This window comes from Acomys russatus, chromosome 20, assembly GCF_903995435.1.
Source record: "Acomys russatus chromosome 20, mAcoRus1.1, whole genome shotgun sequence".
Lineage (NCBI taxonomy): Eukaryota > Metazoa > Chordata > Mammalia > Rodentia > Muridae > Acomys > Acomys russatus.
In genome coordinates this window covers 9,682,878-9,702,890 of record NC_067156.1, presented here as the reverse complement: position 1 = coordinate 9,702,890, position 20,013 = coordinate 9,682,878, and the positions used below count along the sequence as shown (strand labels likewise).

General features: G+C 42.0%; 1 protein-coding gene across 1 annotated transcript in view; it reads left to right on the top strand.

The window, feature by feature from the left end:
• Dsc2 (desmocollin 2) overlaps window positions 1-20,013 on the top strand; it is a 30,619-nt gene that overhangs the window by 1,421 nt on the left and 9,185 nt on the right. The window contains exons 2-11 of the mRNA XM_051164000.1: window positions 6,986-7,070; window positions 7,949-8,148; window positions 9,648-9,770; window positions 10,732-10,887; window positions 11,747-11,891; window positions 13,652-13,818; window positions 15,281-15,415; window positions 15,630-15,815; window positions 18,671-18,927; window positions 19,052-19,194. Of these exons, the coding sequence (XP_051019957.1) occupies window positions 6,986-7,070; window positions 7,949-8,148; window positions 9,648-9,770; window positions 10,732-10,887; window positions 11,747-11,891; window positions 13,652-13,818; window positions 15,281-15,415; window positions 15,630-15,815; window positions 18,671-18,927; window positions 19,052-19,194 (1,597 nt within the window). The remainder of the gene's footprint in view (window positions 1-6,985; window positions 7,071-7,948; window positions 8,149-9,647; window positions 9,771-10,731; window positions 10,888-11,746; window positions 11,892-13,651; window positions 13,819-15,280; window positions 15,416-15,629; window positions 15,816-18,670; window positions 18,928-19,051; window positions 19,195-20,013) is intronic.

Below are 20,013 nucleotides of genomic sequence, written 5' to 3'. Positions count from 1 at the left end.
CGAATGGTTACTGGACTTAGAATGTCAGTCCCAAGGAACGGATGGACTTTATAAGCTTTTGATCAGAATTCCCAGGGGCTATTCATAAGCACAGGACAGGACGGGGACTTTGCAGTCAACGGTTTTATGGCGAAAGAGACGGAGTCCAGGGCAAATACTGGTCACAAAACAAGCTGCTGATGGCGAAGAATGAACTTTGCTTGATTCCTAGTTAGGGAAGTTGCCACTTCCTTCCATATCACGGGGCCTTATTATTCGACAGAAAAGGCATGCTTACTTAGTCTTAGTGGTATAGTGTTGCCCTGTGCGAACCCTCACACCTACATCTTTTTAAAAGAAATGTATGATATGGGTGAATAAGTAGAGTCCTCATTTCCTTGATCTCAGCTTCAGAGTCCAGAAATGGCGGAAGGGGGTAGGGGTAGAGGTGGGGGTTCTGGCTACTCCCCTTATTTTGCTTTCAAGCAAGAAAGTGTAGTGAGTCCCCTTGGGTTGTTCTAAACTCCAGTGCGCATGTGAACAAAACTTTGCCAGCCTTAGATGGCGTGAGAAAAGCGTAAGGAGTAAGTAAGTGCGAGTTCTGCTGAAGAAGACGAAGAAGAACTTTTTCGGGGTGCGGCTTCCTTCACATCCCCTTCTCATACACTCTGGTAATCCCTTGACATTCCACAAGTCAGCTTCTCTCCACTTCCTAGTACTGCCCCACCCTGTAGTGTCTTAAGTGCTGGAGCTTTCTTCCTGAAGGCCAATGGCGCTTTGTTCTCGGCAGCCTTCTAAGATCTCTCTTGACAAGTTCAAGTGATGCCTTCTGTTCTTCATGTGATTCTACCCTGTGACTCAGTCTTTATTCTGGAAATGAACACCTTAGAAAAAACCTTCTGACCATCAGAATCTGACTGCTTACCTAATCTCTTCACCCCACCTCCTTTTTTCTGTATACAATTTAAAGGCATCACATGACATCTTCCCTTTTGACAGAGTTTTAAGTGTACAGTCACAGAAAATTGACTACACATAAGCTCCTGTGCACCAGCTATCTGGACAAGTGTCTTACACAACAGAAACTATACCTTTTAGGCAGTGCACGCCCCTCTTCCTATGCACCATGTCATGGCCACTGCCTTCCGTCATTACTTCAGTCTGCTTGGCCACTGTTTTTCTCACTTGTAAATGCTAATTTTCTGTGGAGCCTTGGTTTAAGTGTTCTGAATGTGTATCTTCCCTCTATGCTTTAAAATAGCACATTATGTTAAGTTAGCATTGCTATTTCAGACATCTCGTTTAAAAAACAAGCCTTTATAACTGTATTCTGGCATACCATTTATTATGCTCCCAAATAATGTTTTTCTTTTGGCATCAGAGATTTCAATATATAGAACTTCTATATGCCTCGATCCTCATGGAAAAGTCTAGAAGCTTCTTTCACCTTTTAATCCTTATTGTTTCAATAGGTTCATCTTCAAAGATTTTGCATGGTATCTATGATTTCTGTTTCTTGCGCTTGCCCTGGCTAATAACGTCACAGTGCATAAACTGGGCTCTATGCCGTTCACATATGAGCAGGCACATTTATGGGTGGGAGTGCCAGAATTAAAGATGATGAATACAAAACCAGTGACTGAGACTTTGGAGATGTTGCGCTCTGCAAATAGGTGGCAGACGGCGAGACAGAAAGGTGTTTTCTGTTTGATGTCATGCTACACCAGTGGGGGTCAAAGGACCCTTTCACAGAGGTTGCCTAGGAAAACCACAGACATTTACATTATGATTCAAAACAGTAGCAAAATTACAGTTATAAAGTAGCAGCTAAAATAATTTTGTGGCCGGAGGTCATCACCACGTGATCAACTGGATTAAAGGATGGCAGCATTAGGAAGGTTGAGAAGTAGGGTGTTAAATCTTGGAAGATCACATCAGTATAAGAATCGCTGAGATTGACTGTGAGGCTACTTGAGCTAGGCAGAAGTTTTGCAAAAGGTAAGTTGAGCCTATGCTTCATGCAAAACACCAACTCCACGTAGGCGAACTAGTAAAGTGCAGGATGACGGACTCCACGTGGGCTATAGGAGTGTGATGATGAATCTCTCTGTAAGTGTTCAGTTAAGGAAGCCTGTCTATGACCTGGATTCCAACCTTTTCAAGTTGAGAAAAGCAATGATATAAAAACAGAATTTCCATGGCGAAAGCACAAAAATAAAACCAAGCCAAACCAAACAACAGTGTACGGTATGTTAAAAGGCAGATGTATATATGGGCCAGTGTAATACACTAAAAAGTTTTTTTAATAAGTTGTGAAGAGAAGTTCTAGTGTGAACAAGGACAATACAAATTCTAGAAATAATAAAAAAAAACTATTTAAAATATAAAAATAAAAAGTGAACTAAAAGTCAACATTGAAATGCCATTTCACACATAACAGGGCCTAACAACACGCTGTCTAGGTAAGAATATGAAGAATGGAAGACTCTCACAAATTGATAGTGATAAAAGTTGTGTGTTACCTTCATGGCTGTAAACAGATCAGGTGCAAGCAGGTTTGGCATTTGTCTTTGCAAATCAAGTAACTAATAGTTTCCTGTCCACATACGGATATATAGGCTTGTTTTATTTTGTAGAACTTCACGTATAACATCTACGTATAGATGTTATATTGTTCTTCTTTTTCACAAGTTTTTTTCTATGACCTTTTGAACCGGCCCATTTAGCTCCAGGAAATACTTTGTTGAGGTTTGAGGTTTTTTGTTGTTGTTGCTGTTTAATAGGGCTCATAAAGTTGTAACTTAGTTTAGGATTAATATATGTATGTTGCCAGTTTGTCTTAACTCAGGGTAGACTCACGTTTCTTTTTTGTGTAAATCTGCCTATCTGTTCTGCTGCTCCTAGGTTCTTCTCAAGTGGGCAAATCTTCTGTGGGGGAAGTCATGGGAGGAGGAGAGAGAGAGGCGTGTGGTGCCCACAGCCCGGAAGCAGATGGTCTGGTGATGGCACGCAGCCTTCTAAGCGTCTTCCTACCTTTACTCCCTGGCATTTCCACACATTCCATTGCTTTAGAAAACAACTTCTTTCAAACTCTCTGGCTGGTTTTATTTATGGACACGAAGAGCAGTGATGACTGTATTGTAGCAGTTGCTTCTCTGCTTTTGGTTGATTTGCTTGAGTTTTTAGAAGTAAAGTCAAAGCAAACGCAAATAGAGAAAACTGTCCCTCTTTGCAAGCCCTAGCAAAGCCTAGCCCGGGGTTTCTTTAGTGTGACAAGAAGAACCTATGGTGACCTTGGAAAACCTGTCATGTTTCCACGTTTAGTGATGATGTCATCTACTTCTCTTGTTTCTGTGAATAAATACCTGACAAGAAGCAACTGAAAAGAGAAAAAATTTTTTTGGCTATAGTTTGAGGCTACAGTCACCCTTGGTGGGAAAATCACAGCAGGAGGAAGGCGAGACCTCTGGTTCCATTGTCCCCACAGTCAGCAGGTGGGGAGCTTGGGGGCTGGCACCCAGCTTGTTTTCTTCTTCTGACTCAGTCCTGAACCCCTGTCCATGGGATAATGTCACTCACATTCAGTATAGGTTTTCTCTCTCCATTTAAACCTTTTGGAAATATCCTCATAGACAGACAAAGAGGAGTGTTTTCACTAAGTCCACCGAAGCGTAACCATCACAGTGGGGTTGCTTCTGATGCTTATTATGTACAAGAGACTTCTGACTCAAACCATGGATTTGAATGTGGATCAGAAAGCCATGCAAAAACCAGATTAGCTCTGGCTCTCCCTCATATTAAAGGTGCAGTGGAGAGTAGCTTTCTGTACACTGTAGGTGTGCCCCGTGATTTCATTTCACCCCATCTCTATTGAGGCCAAGAAACCACAGCCAATCTTGGCATGGGAGAAATTATTTCTGGATTCTTCTTTCCTGTTGTCTGTTTCAGTTTCATCTGCAGACCCCACCCTTCATGTCTTTGCTGTTTTTGTTAGTTCATTGATGCCGTAGGATGTTTCAAGGTCACTGTATTCATCACTGCTAGTTAGTTTTCTCATGGTGTTCTCTTGGTTTCCTCACATGCCTTCATGGAAACGAAAGGCTTTTCTCCCTCGATTTGTTTTCCCAGTGTTCAGATTTACCATACTCCAATATAAACCTGCCTAGGTAATTTATTTATTTGAGACAAACCTTTCAGTTCTGCATCAGCCAGCTCTTTCTGTTACTCTGAGACATACCGGAGGAAGGAGAAACTGTTTAAGGATAGAGGATGTATTCTGGGTCTCAGTTTTAAAGGTTTTTGTTCATGGTTAGCTGACACTACTGCAAGGCAGCAACATCATGTGTGATGGTGGAGGAAAGGCAGACATTTAAAAAAAGAAAGGAGTAAGAGGAAGGAGGCAGGGCAGAATCCATCATTCACAGACCCCTCCAGTGACCTCCTTATGTGAAACAGGCTCCTCTGTGACTTTCCACCACCTCCTAAAAAAGCCATCAAATGAAGCATTCCTTTAGAGGCCTTGATAGGTCAAACCCGTGCCACACAGTTTCCTCCCAGTGACTGGATGTAGCACCCAGAAAGCACTGGGTCTCCACCTTATTAGGAAACCAAAGCAGCTCCTTACAGCATGTCAGAGAGAGTGCACATAGGTCATCGACACTATTCACAGACTGCTGCACACTTACTCTCCAGAATTACTTATTTTTTTTTTCCTCCTTGTACTATACACATCAGCCACTATAACAGTGGTTCCCATTGTCCCCAATGCTGAGACCTTTCATACAGTTTCTTGGGTTGTGGTGACTCCCAACCATAAAATTATTTGCATTGCTAATTCATAACTGTAGTTTTGCCAGTGTGATGAATTGTACTGCAAATAGCTGTGTTTTCAAGTGGTTGTGGGCAACTCCAGTGAAAGGGTTCTTTGAACCCCCAAGGGGGTCACGATGCACAGGTTGAGGGTTGCTGCACTCTAGGTTTCTGTCACCTGTCACTCTGTGTGTTTGCAGTTTAAACCCTGGCTTCTCTATCATGACTGACTCATGGCCACGCCTCAGCTGACGTCATTCTTGGTGAGGCAGGCTCTCCCTTCTCTTCCTGCTACGGCATTTCCACACCTTATTGAGCTTACACTTATGCCTTATCCTGGGGTTGAATTTTTATGGAGCTCATGCGTGCACCTAGGTCTCGACTGCATAGCCGACATTCAGTGAAATTTGTTGAATACATGAATGAACTGATGTCAGGGGACACTGTTTCCAGAAGTGATTGTCTTACTTGGGCCACTCACCTGTACCACTAAGACCTGAATGCAAGCTCCATGTCCCTACCTCAGAACTGTGCTACCCATTGCAGTTGCTGTCCTGGCTTGCATTCCTATGAGTCTGTAGCCTTGCTGTCATGTAGCCAGATGACTGACTGCTGGGAAACACCACATAAGGCCACTGTACACTCCGTGCGCCTCACTGTTGCTTTCCTGTACACTCTGAACAAAACTTGCATCTCTTATCGTGGCCTTTTACATCCTAAGTAATGTGGTCCAGTCTGTCCTTTAAGCACGGATCTCGTTTGCTTCCTCAGTTCACCGAAGGATGGAGAAGAGAGCCTTCGCTATCATCTTCCTTGGAGCCTTTCCTCCTATCACCCTTATCTGTCTTGCTGGCCGCCTGAGTTGGATGTGACCTTTGTGCACTTGTCTCTTTCCCTTGGTGCATTGCGTGTGATCCACCGAGGGCAAGCCCTTGCTTTGCTCACTGTGGGAACCTATGACTGAGCTTAGCACCTCCTTCTCCCTGAGTGTTGGTTGAATGAGCAAGTGTCGGCTGAGCGAAGGAGTAGGTAGGTGTACTTTGTCAGTCACCCTGAGCCTTAGTCCTCAAAACATGTGGCTGTGCCCCTGCACTCTTGGCTGTAAAGGCTGTGAAAGTGCACTTCTCTTACTTTCAATGTAATGGTCTTTTTGTTGTTGTTGTTGTTTTGGTTTTTTTGCTTGGAATCTATTTCAATTTTGCATATAAAAAGTAATCTATTCCTTATTCTGGATCCCTCCTGTATAGTTTAAATTGGAAGATTACAGGTGCTTTAAGATAGATTGGAGATAAGAAAATTCATCCATACCTAGCAGATTTTTATTTATGGCAAAGGACTTCATGCTTAGCAACATAGGGACTGCTGCTTTCCTTGATTTTGGCCAAGGCCTTTGGTGAACTGACGAAAATGGAGCACACATCTTTCAGAAACATCCACGTGAAAAGATCACAATAGAATTAAATTTGGGTTTTCAAATGCACAATCAGTTGGAATTGGCTCACCGTAGGGCACCAACCATCTAAAACATTTGAAGTCAAGTGTTTTTAAAAATGGCCTTAACTGTCAGTGAGGAGAAGGAAGGTGTGTAGTCAGAGTCGCTCCCAGGGCAGCCCCAGTGGACCCCAGCAAAGGCCCCGAAGCTTTCCTTAGCAGGCCCTTGCTTTTGCTCTGTAGCTCCTGAACGTTTATGGAAGCAATGTGATGGTTTGGTGGATTTACTTACTTCTCTTTCTCGTGTGTGTTTTGTAGTGTCTCACACTATTTATTTCTCTCTCTCTCATGTGTGTTTGGTGGTGTCTCACACGTGGTGCTGCTGCTCCTCACTTGGGCCTCCCAGTCAGTGAAGTTACCAGTAAATTAATTTTACAGAATAAAATAAAAACAGCCCAAGAAAGAATGTGGTTCTTTGAGTATAAAGTGCCTTGCAAGGAAGGGAGCAATTGGAGGGGGGATGGTAATTAATCTTTTATCCATCTTCTTCAAGTATTTCAGATTTATTACTCTAGTACGTATTTCTTATTTTATCATGTTAATTTAATTTAAATAAATTCTGTATAACGATGCATACCCTTAAGTATTTATTAACATTTTTTTTTTTTGGTAATTTAATTAAATGGACATTACTGTGTCATTGAGACAAGTAACCCTTATGTTCATTAGGAAGATCTTGTGAGCATATGACGTTTGTTTGTTCTAGGTCCTTGCACTTGCCTGTGAGGCCTGTAAAGAAATGACCTTTCGGGTCCCCTCTGAACTACCTGCTGAGAAGTTTATTGGCAGAGGTAAAGAGCTAAAACCTAATGTGGTGTGGTGCCCTCTGTTAAGGTTTCATGACAGTCTCATGATTAATAGCATAAAATGAATAGTGCAGTCATTTTTGACACATTATGCCAACAAAATGTTATTCTTTATTGAAAAACATGATTACCCAAAGAAGATAAAAAGGTAACATAATTTTTGATATTGATATCCCATAGACGATAGTGTATATGCTAAATATGCTTCTAAGCACTTCAGAAATAATATTGAAATTATTTCTTGAGTTTGAAGTTGCTGTTCTTGTATTTTCATCATTAAACATTTGGACATCTTACTGCATTTTATTTCCGTGTGTGTGTGTGTGTATGTGTGTGTGTGCATACATGCACGCACACATGCATGCCCACACACACACACAGGCAAGGCAAAAGGCTTTTCCTCTAACATCTCACTAGCCTGTCAGTTCTTCATATGATTTAGTTGTAGAAGGAAAAAAAATCAAATATGAACAAGATATGCTAACTATTTTACATTCAGTGTAGACTTCAGTAGTATTTCAATTTAGTATCTGTTGACTTTGATTCAAGTAGTATGTTGCCTCTAATAGCTAATTTTACTTAAGAAAGAAAACCCATTTTCAGTGTTGTGTCAAGTAGTCAGATACTGGAGTTTACATGCCTTTGTTTCAGGACACATACGTCTTTAAACAGATGTAAAAGAAAGCATTAGAAGCAATATGTGTGTTTAGGGAGAACCTTAACCATATAGTGTCATATATGATTAAAAACACTGACTATTCCAGCATGAATGTGACTTATGTGTCTCGGCCTCCTTGCACGTGTGTACTGTATATACATTTGAACTCTACGCTGCTGACGTGACTGCTGTGCATTTTCTGCAGTGAACCTGAAGGACTGCCTTAAATCGGCAAATCTAATTCATCCGAGTGACCCTGATTTCCAAGTCTTCGAGGATGGTTCTGTGTACACAACCAAGCCTGTTGTTTTGTCCTCGAGGCAAAGAAACTTTATTATATGGCTTTTCAACACTGAGACCCAAGAGGAGAGGGCGCTCTCTGTCCATTTAGAGAACCCAGTAGAGGTAAGTGAGATGGTGTGAATGACATGTGATGGTGTTTCTTTATGGTTTACTAACACGGACAAGGAAGATGTGGAATCTGGTTGGAAGGAGAGTGAAAGCTGTGGGTCGACCAAGTCTAGTGAAGGAACGTTGGTTGTGCAACACATGCCGTTCACAAGTTGTCATCCCTCTCACATGGAATAAGCTACACATGAGAACTTGAGACAGGATTTTGGGAATAGATTTTTCCAAAACAAGTCTGAAAATGCTACCTCTTGATTGAAATTTTTTTTGTCCTCACACATATTAATATTATTATAAGGATCTCTTGTGCTTGTCTTCTTGGAGAAAAGAATTCAGCCAGAAGACTAGATAGTTTAAGCAGATGTTTATTTAGCCAAGCCAGTCAAGCAAACAAACACTCGAAGGAAAGATTGGGTCTAACTGCTCTAAGGCAGTCATCAGCCCAATGATTTCCAGTGTTGTGGATCTTTAAAAAGTTTTATGAATATTCATAAGATAAGTAGCGTATTCTAGGGAAAACGTGATCCTTTCTTGGTGTCAAGACTACATTTTACTTTTAGGGCTTTTCTTTCCATGGTCCCCTAGAAAAGCCCACAAAAGGTGTGTGTGTGTGTGTGTGTGTGTGTGTGTGTGTGTGTGTGTGTGTGTGTTAGGGTGAGGAGGTGCGAAGCCACAGTGCAAGTGAGGAAATGATGATGTCAGGCCTTGGGGGATGCAGACCGTTTGTTAGGGCTCCCGTGTGAGAGAATGCCCTGGTGCCACCATTTCTAATGTAGTGGGAACAGTCTAAGTGCAGCTGCAAGGTGTAAGCACCTCACAGGGCTTCAGGATGTCAGGACACAACGGCAGCTTTCCTCCTTTTACTCATCCTTAACTCCTTGCCAACCTTGTGTCATTAGCATGGCTTGTAGTCCTACAAGACAGATAACAAAGAAGAAGTTTGGGACCACATGTGTGCCTGTTGGTTGTGACACCAAAGGTCAAAATAACCTCTCCTCAGTCTTGGGCCACTCTTCTCTGAAGCCTCCTGAGTGCTGTCACCATATTTCTCTCTTCGTTCTGACAGATGTCTGTCCCCTGGCTCTGGCTTGATGCTGGTGAGTGGAGTATGCTTATGCTATGTATCGGAGGAGCCATTTAAACTATTCTCACTACATCTCCTGCCTTCCGTGTTCTTGCATGCCATGTGGCAACAGAAGCTTGCTTCTCAGTGTTGCATCTACTCTACTCTTCTGGGCCGTGTCTCTTCCATATTTCCACCAAGCTATTTTTCAGGAGGATGGTGGGCATGCAAATAACAAGTCTTATTCTTTGTCACTGTTCTTATTTCTGTGGCATTGACATTTAGTTTGGCTTTGAAGTACTCCCATGAGATTACATGTCCCTAGCCAAGCGTCATGAGAGGAGACAAATGTATTATCCATTTGGATGTCTGTGGGTGAAGTAGTCATTGGTGTTAACAGTTAAGGTTTCCCTTTCTTGTCTCCTAAATCAAGGTACTGAATGAAGAAAGACCGCGCACAGAGACCGTTCTCCGCCGGGCCAAGAGAAGATGGGCACCCATTCCCTGTTCCATGATGGAGAATTCCTTGGGTCCCTTCCCACTTTTCCTTCAACAGGTATATTTACTTTGGCTGCTGAGGTCTGTTGTTTCCAGTCTTAAAAATAATTAATAGCGATTTAGAAATCATTGTGTGAGGGCTAGAAATGTCTCTCAGTAATAGAAGGCCTGCCTGCCGTGCTCAAAAGCTTGGATGAATCCTAACTAAAGCTATGTAAAGTGAACATACGAATGGAAGGCTTAAGGCTTATGTGGGTAAATATGTGAGTAAATATTTCTCATTAGGTGTGTACATATATCACAGCTTTAGTCATGCAAAGCTAATCTATGAGCACTGTGAAACTCACCTGGCATTCTAAAGCGATCTAGGCGTTATCAGTTTAGATGCTGTGTAGCTTCATCAAGAGCTGGTTTCGAGGGTATCATGTATTCTGACCAAGTTCATCCCTACCACTCACTTCATTTTCACTCTCCATCCTTCCTCCTTTCCCCTTCTGCTTACACGACATATAAAGATGTTTTATATATATCTATACACTCTAGATTAGTAAAGGAGAGAAAATGTGATGTTTGCTTTTCAGAGTCTGGCTTGGCCTTACCTCCTAGTTTACCCATCTCTGCTTTCCCAGTGCTGGGATTACAGACATCTGCCACCAGACCTGGTGAATATCAATTTTTAAAATACTTGGCCAAATGCAATAAAGTCTTAGGACTTAAGTAGAGTGACAACAGAGAATCGTTCAATCTCATATTTTCTAATACGGAGGAGTCCCAAGTGTTTGGCTCATGTATATAATGTTTAGTCTTCACAGTAGTGACCTGTTGCTGTAAGTCTTGGCAAGTATCTTGTTTTAGAAAATTTTCAGTCATAACTCCCTTATTCTGTTGCTGCATTTTTCTGATACTGAACACAGAGGACAGTTGTTTATTGTCACGGGCAGTGTGATTGCATAAAAAAAAGCCGTGCAAGTGCTCCTGAAATAAACATATGTGTCATGCTTATACTGTTTCCTCTCTAGATCCAATCTGACACAGCTCAAAACTACACCATATACTATTCCATCAGAGGGCCGGGAGTTGACCGGGAGCCTCTAAACTTATTTTATGTTGAAAGAGATACTGGAAACCTTTTCTGCACTGGTCGTGTAGACCGTGAGCAGTATGAGTCCTTTGAGGTAAGGTCTAAAGATCGTGTTTTCTTCTTTAATTGATCATAATTTATTTTATGTATCATGTAGTTGTCTTCATTTCAGTTGCTGCTGCTGTCACAAAACACTGTGACCAAAAGAAAGCTGGGCTGGAAAGGGTTTAATCTAGCTTCTGCTTCCACACCACTGGTCATCACTGAAGGGAGTCAGGACAGGAACTCAAACATGACGGGCACTGATGGAGGCAGGAGCTGATGCAGAGGCCAGGGAGCGGTGCCGCTTACAAGCTTGCTCATCATGGCTTGCTTAGCCTGCTTATTTTAAATGGAACCCAGGACCACCAGTCCTGGGATTGCTCCATCCAGAATGGGCTGGGCTCTCCCCCATCAATCACTAATTAAGAAAACAGGCTTACCTATAGCCCAATCTTATGGAACAGTTTTCTCAACTGGGATTCCCTAATTTTAGAGGACTCTAGTGTCTATCAAGTTGATATAAAATTAGCCAGCATAGCAGTTATTAGCCTCAGCCACTGTGTCTTTCCCTCTTAATTTACCTACATTTCCCCCCTGAGCTTTTCACTGTTGCTTTGGCTACAATCAATGACAATTGATGACAATCGATGACAGAATTCAGCTAAAATGAACAAATGAAATGGAATCAATAAAATTCAATTCTATTAGGTTATTCCTGGTTTTATGACTTTTTTCTTTTAATTGTCCAAAGGAGAAAACCATTTGGCAGCACATTTGTGGGTCAGAGGGTTTAGCTCAATGGGGGAGAGTATGCTTGACCTGTACAAGGCCCTGAATTCCACCCCCAGCACCGCAAAACCAAAACATAGAGATATTGTCACCTTTTTGTCATGATTTTACTCTATTCACAGCTGACCGCGTTTGCAACAACTCCAGATGGGTATACGCCAGAGTACCCGCTGCCACTCCTCATTAAAATAGAGGATGAGAATGATAATTACCCAATTTTTACACAGTCAACATACAGCTTCACAGTTTTGGAAAATAGTCCAGTTGGTAAGTAGCTAACTGACGATACAGGGCTGCTTGAGTGGGCTTTGCTTTATAAACTGAGCCTCTCTGTGGCCACAGGAAAGCAGCCTACTGTGGTGGCAAGAACAGGGCTACCATGTGGAATTTTTTTTCTTTCACTGGCTTCCTAGTTGGACAAACTAGTTTTGTTTTAGTTTCTTATCCAGTAAATGGCCTATCTGTAGACTAGAATAGCAAAAAAAAAAAAAAAAAAAAAAAAAAAAAAAAAAAAAAAAAAACCCTGCATGCCTCTGGGTGCCTCAAAAAATAAGTTACTTGATGTTTCTATGAGCGGTAAGTGAAATGCTTTTAAGAGAAGAATCTATAAATGAAGTCACCCAGCACACGGAGAGCTATCTACTGAACTCTAGTCATGACTAACTGGGGGGTCGTATTCTGGACATGATCAAGTGTCACTGAGAACAGTTCAGGAGTTTTCCCGGTCTCTGTACCCTCAGGCTCAAATTGGTTGGGTGTCAGAATGCAATTTTGAGAACTCACCCTAGGAAGACCTGCCTGAACCAGTTCAATTTTAGAGAATGGTTAATTTAAGCCCAGGCCTGCAAATGGACAAAGAGCTCAAGAACAATTAGAAAACCTCAGTGTAGAGTTCATAGAGGGATAATGGCATCACTGACAGAAGTCCACATGAAAACGCGGTAAAAACAGGTGTGGCCACCAATTCCCAAGATAGTAGAACATTCAGTGTATCTAAAAGGAAGTGTTACTATACGTAGATTGCTATTAACTTATAAAACTATGATTTGATCTGTGAGAAAGTGCTTCAGAAGGCTTCTGAAGTAGCTGAAAGGAACAAAATAAGGGACAGAAAGCAGGATAAGTTCTGGATCAAAGGTTTTGTGGATGAGTTGGTGTCCCCCTCCCTCCACTGGAAGTCCTGCCAAGCAAGGAGGGGGCCACTTGAGTCTCCATGCTCCCTGCTGCTAGGAGTCTCAGCTAGAGTCACCCCCATATCCTCTCAGATGCATATCCTGTTGCAGGCCTCCAGCTTGTCTCAGAGATGCCCTCCATCGGTTTCCCTTCTCTGGCCCAGCCCTCTTGCCTCCCCCCAACCCCCCCCCCCGACATTGTCCCTAAACCTGATCTCTACGCTCATTCCCCTCGCCACACCTTCTCCCACTCAGTTCTCTCTCTTCATCCACTTATGATGTCTATTCTGTTTCCTTTCTGAGTGAGATTCAAGCATCCCCTCTTGGGCTCTCCTTGTTACTTAGCTTCTTTGGGTGAAGAGTCTTGAAGAAGAGTTGAAGTAAGAATAAAGGCACCCAGAAGGGACAAGAAGGCCACAAGAAGACAAACATAGCCAACTAACCTAGACCCATGGGGGCTCACAGAGACTGAACCACCAACTAAAGGGCACACATGGACCGGACTTAGGACCCCTACACATATGTAGTCGATGGGCAGTTTGGTCTTCATGTGGGTCCCCTAGCAAGTGGAATGGGCACTGTGTCTGACATGGACTCTTGTCGCCTGCTTGTGGATCACTTTTCCGAAACTGGGCTGCCTTGCTTGGCCTCAGTGGAAAAGGATGCACTCAGTCCTGGTGGGACTTGTAGGGTGTGAGAGGGAGGGTGGGACCAAGAGGAGAGGAGGGAGGGAGCTGAGATTGTGATGTTAAAACAAAACAAAAACAAAAACTCCCCCCAAAACAATACAACAACAACAACATGGAATGGAGCACATGAGGGTTTGGTAGTTGAACAGGAGCTTTTCCTCCACAGGTTCTTCCGTCGGGGAGGTCTGTGCAACAGACAAGGATGAGCCTGGGACAATGCATACTAAGCTGAGGTATTCCATCCTGGAACAGTTGCCTTCTCCGCCCACGTTGTTTACTATGCATCCCACTACTGGTGTCATCACTACCACGTCGTCTCAGCTGGACAGAGAGGTAACAAATGTCAACAGAAAAAGCCGGATTAGAGCATGGCTCTTAAGGGCACACGGTCTCAGGTGGACAGAGTGGCGACAAGTGTTAGGGGACAAATCTGACTTTTTAACAGCCAAGATACATTATCTCTAATCTGAGAAATCTCCAGGCAGAAAAGCTCCAAAAAGAACTATTTTTTGAGCACTGATTTGATGTCACAGATAGAAAATTCCACATCCAACCTCATGGGCAGGTTGCAGCCAAAACACAGGCATGCTAAAAATATGGTATAAAATCACTTTTGAGCTTTGTATATTGGACCTAAGGGGAACATACAATAATTTGTGTCTTTATTTGGGCCTGAGACCAAGATATCCCATGATGTGGATTCAAATATTCTGTGAGGGGCGCTTATACCTGTTACCACTGAGCATTACCTGTGTGTGCGATTCTACAAAGTAAGGTTAGCTCCCAGCTTACAAACTGTAGTTTCCATTATGCAAATGAAAGCCATTAAGTAACCTCTTGGCATGTTAATTTAGAACACCTAGACTATTCTCTCCTGAATGTTGTCTTTTATGATGCCAAATTTTTCATAGAAGTTTGTTTGTCATATTAAACAAGGAAGTGTCAAATAAAAAAAGAGTGAATCTTCTGGAGACAGGCAGGATGTGTTATCCACTGAGAGAGAATGCCTTTAGGTGTCTCTGCAGCCATCTTCTTTATGTTCTTCCCCTTAGGTTGGTAAAATATCTTTACATGGCTCCCATTTCTGCTAACTGCTCAAATCCTTAGCTGCATGGACATCTAAAGGGCACCTTAGATGCAGTGTATGTAACATTTAAGTTACCAGCAAGCTCTCTTTCCCATAGTTTTTGGTAAAATGACTTTAATAAGTTCCCCTATTGATGATTTCTCTAGTATCAACCTGCATTCATGTTGTCGAAACTGTGTATGACTCGTCTCACCTTCTAGACCCCCAAAACTTCCCAAAGCACGTTGGTGTTCCCTCTGAGAATATTTTACATACAGACTGTACATATTACTGTGACGACCCTGGTGACCATTTCCTTACTTCCTTGTCCAACTAGGACATCCCCCAGCCATGCTAGTCACATGATGTCTTAGAGCAGTTTGCTGGGCGTGCTTCTCGTCTCTGATCTTTAATCTTGTAGTAGGGCATGGTTATTGGGTATTATTGGGTACCCATGACCACAGCATTTCTCTTCCTTTTGGAAGTTGGTAAAGCTAACCGGTTATCTATTCTTTGAGTTGATAGTACTTCCCATTTGAGAAAAGACTCACTTTTCATATATCGATTACACATTACTAGAGCGAGGCACTTTTTCTACATGTAAATGCTGTGAAACATAATAATGTCCCCCTAAATTATTAGTGAAAGCAGGGTGACAGAATAGAAGACAGGCTCCACTTATAGCGGGGTGGCAGCTTTTGCTAATAGTTATGTTTTCATTGCTTTCAGTTAATTGACAAATACCAGTTGAAAATAAAAGTACAGGATATGGATGGCCAGTATTTTGGTTTGCAGACCACAGCAACCTGTGTCATTACACTCGGAGATGTGAATGACAACTTGCCGACCTTCACTCGCACTGCAGTAAGTGTGTGCTGTGTATTAGAGAGAAAAGTGTCACTCGGTGCCAGTTTTAAAGGATGGGCATCTCTTTCTGGGCCCCATGGCTCAGCATGAAGTGCTCACAGTGGCCTGAAAGTAGCTTGGGGTTAGAGTTTTAACCCTGAGAACTTGGCACTTTGAAAGCTGTAAGAATGAGGCTTAATTACTGAAGTTCTGTTCTTTTTATTTCTCTTAGTATGTGACATCAGTGGAAGAAAATACGGTTAATGAGGAGATCTTGCGTCTTACTGTTCAGGATAAAGATTTAGTTAACTCTCCTAATTGGAGAGCTAATTACACCATTTTAAAGGGCAATGAAAATGGAAATTTTAAAATTGTAACAGATCCTAAAACAAATGAAGGCATTCTGTGTGTGGTTAAGGTAAGAACTAATTATTAAATTAGACATTTGTAATTTATAATACAGAATAGCAGGCAAATATTTAATGGGAAGAAAGACATTCTGGTAAATGGAGGCATAAAATATATAATTTAGGCAATTATAAATACTATTCCATTCATACATATTAAATGGAATGAGCATGTTCATCTTGAGTAACTACTGCATTAGTTTGTTCTCATTGCTGTAATCAAACACCATGAGCAAAAGCAACTCGGGGAGAAAACTCTTTTTTCTTTTGCTTAACATTCTCTTACCACAGGAAGTCAGGGCAGGAACTCACGGCAGGAACGGGAGCAGAGATCATGGGGGCACACATATATTTTAACAATTTAAAAACTGGCATAAACTGGGCATAGTGGCACATGCCTTTAATCCCAGCACTCAAGGAGGCAAAGATATACAGATTGCTGTGAGTTCAAGGCTAGTCTGGCCTACAGAGTGAATCTAGGACAGCCAAGGCTACACGATGAAACCCTGTCTCAGAAAAATGAATGAACACACACACGCCCACGCGCGCGCGCACACACACACATGCACAGACACACACACACCCCAAAACTAAAACCAAAAACAACACCCACCAAACAAACAAAAAATAAAAACTGGCATAACTTTAACATCAATGGACAGTTCCACTCTTTCACAGACTATTCTTTCTGTTTCTGAGTCGAGGAGGTTTTACTTATTTACTTAGTTTCTTAAATGAATCACACACACCTGGTCAGACCCACAGGGAGACTGTCGGTAGGGTTATTTGTATCTTATGTACCACACAGTCTTAGTTAGCATCCAGGGTCACAACATGCAACTCAAGCAGTCAAAGATGTCCCCATTTCCAACACCTCTTTCTAATACTATTTTGCACATAACAAGAGCCAGGCCTGGTACATGAAGTAACCCAAGCTGCTTCAACCTTAAATGCTTATATGACATCATAGGTTCATTTCTGTGACATCATTAAATAGAACATAATTCCATCTAGAGCAGTGGTTCTCAATCTGTGGGCTGTGGCTTCTTTGGGAGGGCCAAGGACCTTTTCTCAGGGAGTTGCATATCATATTTATATTACGATTCATATCAGTAGCAAAATTACAGTTATGAAGTAGGAATGAAATAATTTTATGGTTAGTTGAGGGTCCTCACAACACAAGGAACTGTATTAAAAGGTCACAGTATTAGGAAGTTTCAGAACCAGTGGTCCAGAGAATTTTGCTTTTGTACACATTCCCAAGGACTGTGGATCAAATACAATAAGTCCATTTTCCTCACGATGATGCAAATCAGCCGCAGTTTTTGGGCTAATTTTTGTTTCAAAACAACAACAGAAGGGTCCTTAAAGTCCTGTCTCATACTTGACCCAACTGCTGCCCCAATCCTAACACCAGACTCATCTCTGAATCATTTTGGTCAGCTGTCCTCATCATCTCACTAACCAGGTAGAATAACACATCCTTTCCATCAGCCCAGGATGAAGAGATTCTTAAAAGGAATGAATAACGCTTTCTATATTCTTGTTCTTCCACTACTGTGGTGTTCAGACGCATTGGGGAAATCCAAAGACTTAGACTCAGTTCAAATTTAAATTAAATGAATTTATTCTTAAGGCTAGAAGAAGGACAAAGCCTTACAGCTAAACAGCATGCACTGCTGAAAAGGGCTAAGGAAAGGGTTTATAAAGGTGTATTGAGAAGGTGCACATTACAGTTATCTATGGAATTCACAGCTGGGCAAGAGAATTGCTTTACTCCTCGCAGTTGTTTCTCTTTCCCATTGTATAGTAATAAAAAGACCATTGCATCCCAGTCCCACAGGGCTAAGAGTTTACAGAAGCAAACAGCAATCAATTAAATATCTCACGGCAGGAGCACCACTATCTTATTCTTATCTCACCTGCAGGCCACTAGGATCCCACAGGCATTCCAGGCCAAAGGTCAGTGGCCCCTAAGGGATGCCTGGTACCATATAAAGTTTCTTAACCAGCACAGGGGAACTAAGTATAAATTATCATGTGAGTGTGAGCACTCTCAGGAAAGTGTGAGCACTCTCAGGAAAGTGTCTCTAATGATTGGGTTAGAGCAAATTATTTCTGAGCAGGCAATAACACAGTGCCATCTGGTTAGGTGTGGCTGTCTCATCCTCATACCAGTCCTAAACATTTTATTTATAGAGCTGGGGCTACAGTAGCTTGCTGGTCTGGTGTACACGAGGTTTTTGATTCAAATTCCAGACCAACATAAAGTGAGCATGGTGGCACACAATTGTAAGCCAAGCATTTGGGAAGCGGAGGCAAGAGCATGAGAAGATAATGTCATTATAATGCCATCTCAAGGCCAGTCTTGAAAGTACACAAATTAAACGAAACAAAACAAAACAAGCAAAACAAAACAAAGCAGCAAAATACAACAAAACAAAACTTAAAAATTTTGACATAGTTTTTCACTCCCAAACCTAGTGTAAGTAACTGTCCTGATAAGTCAAGACAAGCTGTTCTAAAGTACCTAGGGTAAAAGAACTGTTACTATCCATACTCCAAATTGGAACTTATATTAAGCATCTCAGTGGTAAAGTTTTATCTAGAGCTTTTTTTTTTTTTACCTTTCATTTTGAGTGTTCTGTCGAGAGAAAGTTGTTTGTTTGTTTGTTGCCAACTCCACCCAAATACTGAATTAGTTGAAAGATTCCCCACTTCTCCCTTATGATTCAGGACTGTGTTTAATATTTTCATAACTGTTCACAACCTGGTGCTTACCATTTCCAACTCAGCAAGCCCTATGTGTAGTGAACTTGACTAGCTCCTCAGTGGTTTGGTCTGATCTCCAACACATTTCTTATAGCCCCTGGACTATGAAGAACGGCACGAGGTGACCCTGCAAATTGGTGTAGTTAACGAAGCCCCTTACACTAGAGAAGCTACTTCAAGGTCACCCATGAGCACAGCCACAGTGACTGTCACCGTGAGGAATCAGGACGAGGGCCCCGAGTGTGTCCCTCCAACACAAACTGTGAGGATTCAAGAAAATGCGCCAGTTGGTACTAGACACAATGGGTATAAGGCATATGACCCTGAGACCAGAAACAGCAATGGCATAAGGTATTCGAAATGCTTTTGTTCCTTTCACCTGTACAGTGCTGGGAAAGTCCGTAACTCTTTTGTTGTTGGCATTGGGGTTTGGCTCATGATACCTCTTGTTGTGCCACTTCACCATGGCTAACAGGTACAGGAAGTTAAGTGATCCAAGAGGGTGGGTCACTGTTCATGAAGAGTCAGGATCAATCACCATTTTCCGAACCCTGGATCGAGAGGCTGAGACTGTCAGAAATGGCATCTACAATATTACAGTCCTCGCGTTAGATGCAGGTAAGAAATGTGTCTTTAAGGCAGCTGCCTGCATCTTCAATTGCATGCTTCTTCAGTTCTAAAGTCAGTGACATATTTTTTGCTTTAATCTCACAGTGCATGGGATGAAACTCAGGACTTTCAGAAGCTATGCAAAACACTATGCTACCAAGCCCTGCCCCAAACCCAACAACATGCCTGCTCATCTTTGATACAGGGTCTCACTGTGCAGCCCTGGCCAGGCTGGACCTCTTTATGTAGACCACATTGGCCTTGAATTCATAGAACTCCATCTGCCTCCAAGTGCTGAGATTAAAGATGCTTTTCATTATGCCCAGCCCACCAAACACATAGCTTTAAAACTGGCTCCGTATAGTCTCAGGTTATTTTCCCTCAGTATAACACATAATTACAAGTGTGCTGTTATTTACTCACCCCTGCCGGCTGACCTTATCTTTAGTCTTAGATGCAGTTATAAGGCAGCATGGTCTGAGATCGAGCCAATGAGATGGCTGAGCTGCTTAAGGTCTTTGTGTCCAAGCTTGAAGACCTATGTTTGATTTCCAGATGCAAAGAGAGAGTGGACTTGTGCAAGTTGTCTTTTGACCTCCACTGTCACTCATCATAATTAAACACATTCAATAAAAATTAAAGGAAAACCTTATTTGGCCTAAGAAACAAAATTATAACATTAATGATAGTCACTAAAAACTAGGAAATCTCCTTTAGAAAAAGGTATTCATTTATTGTTTATCGGATATTCAGGAGAGTCCATAAGAGGGAGAGGGCATTTAGTCACATAGTGCACTCCTGAAAAACAGAACATTTTACAGGAAACCA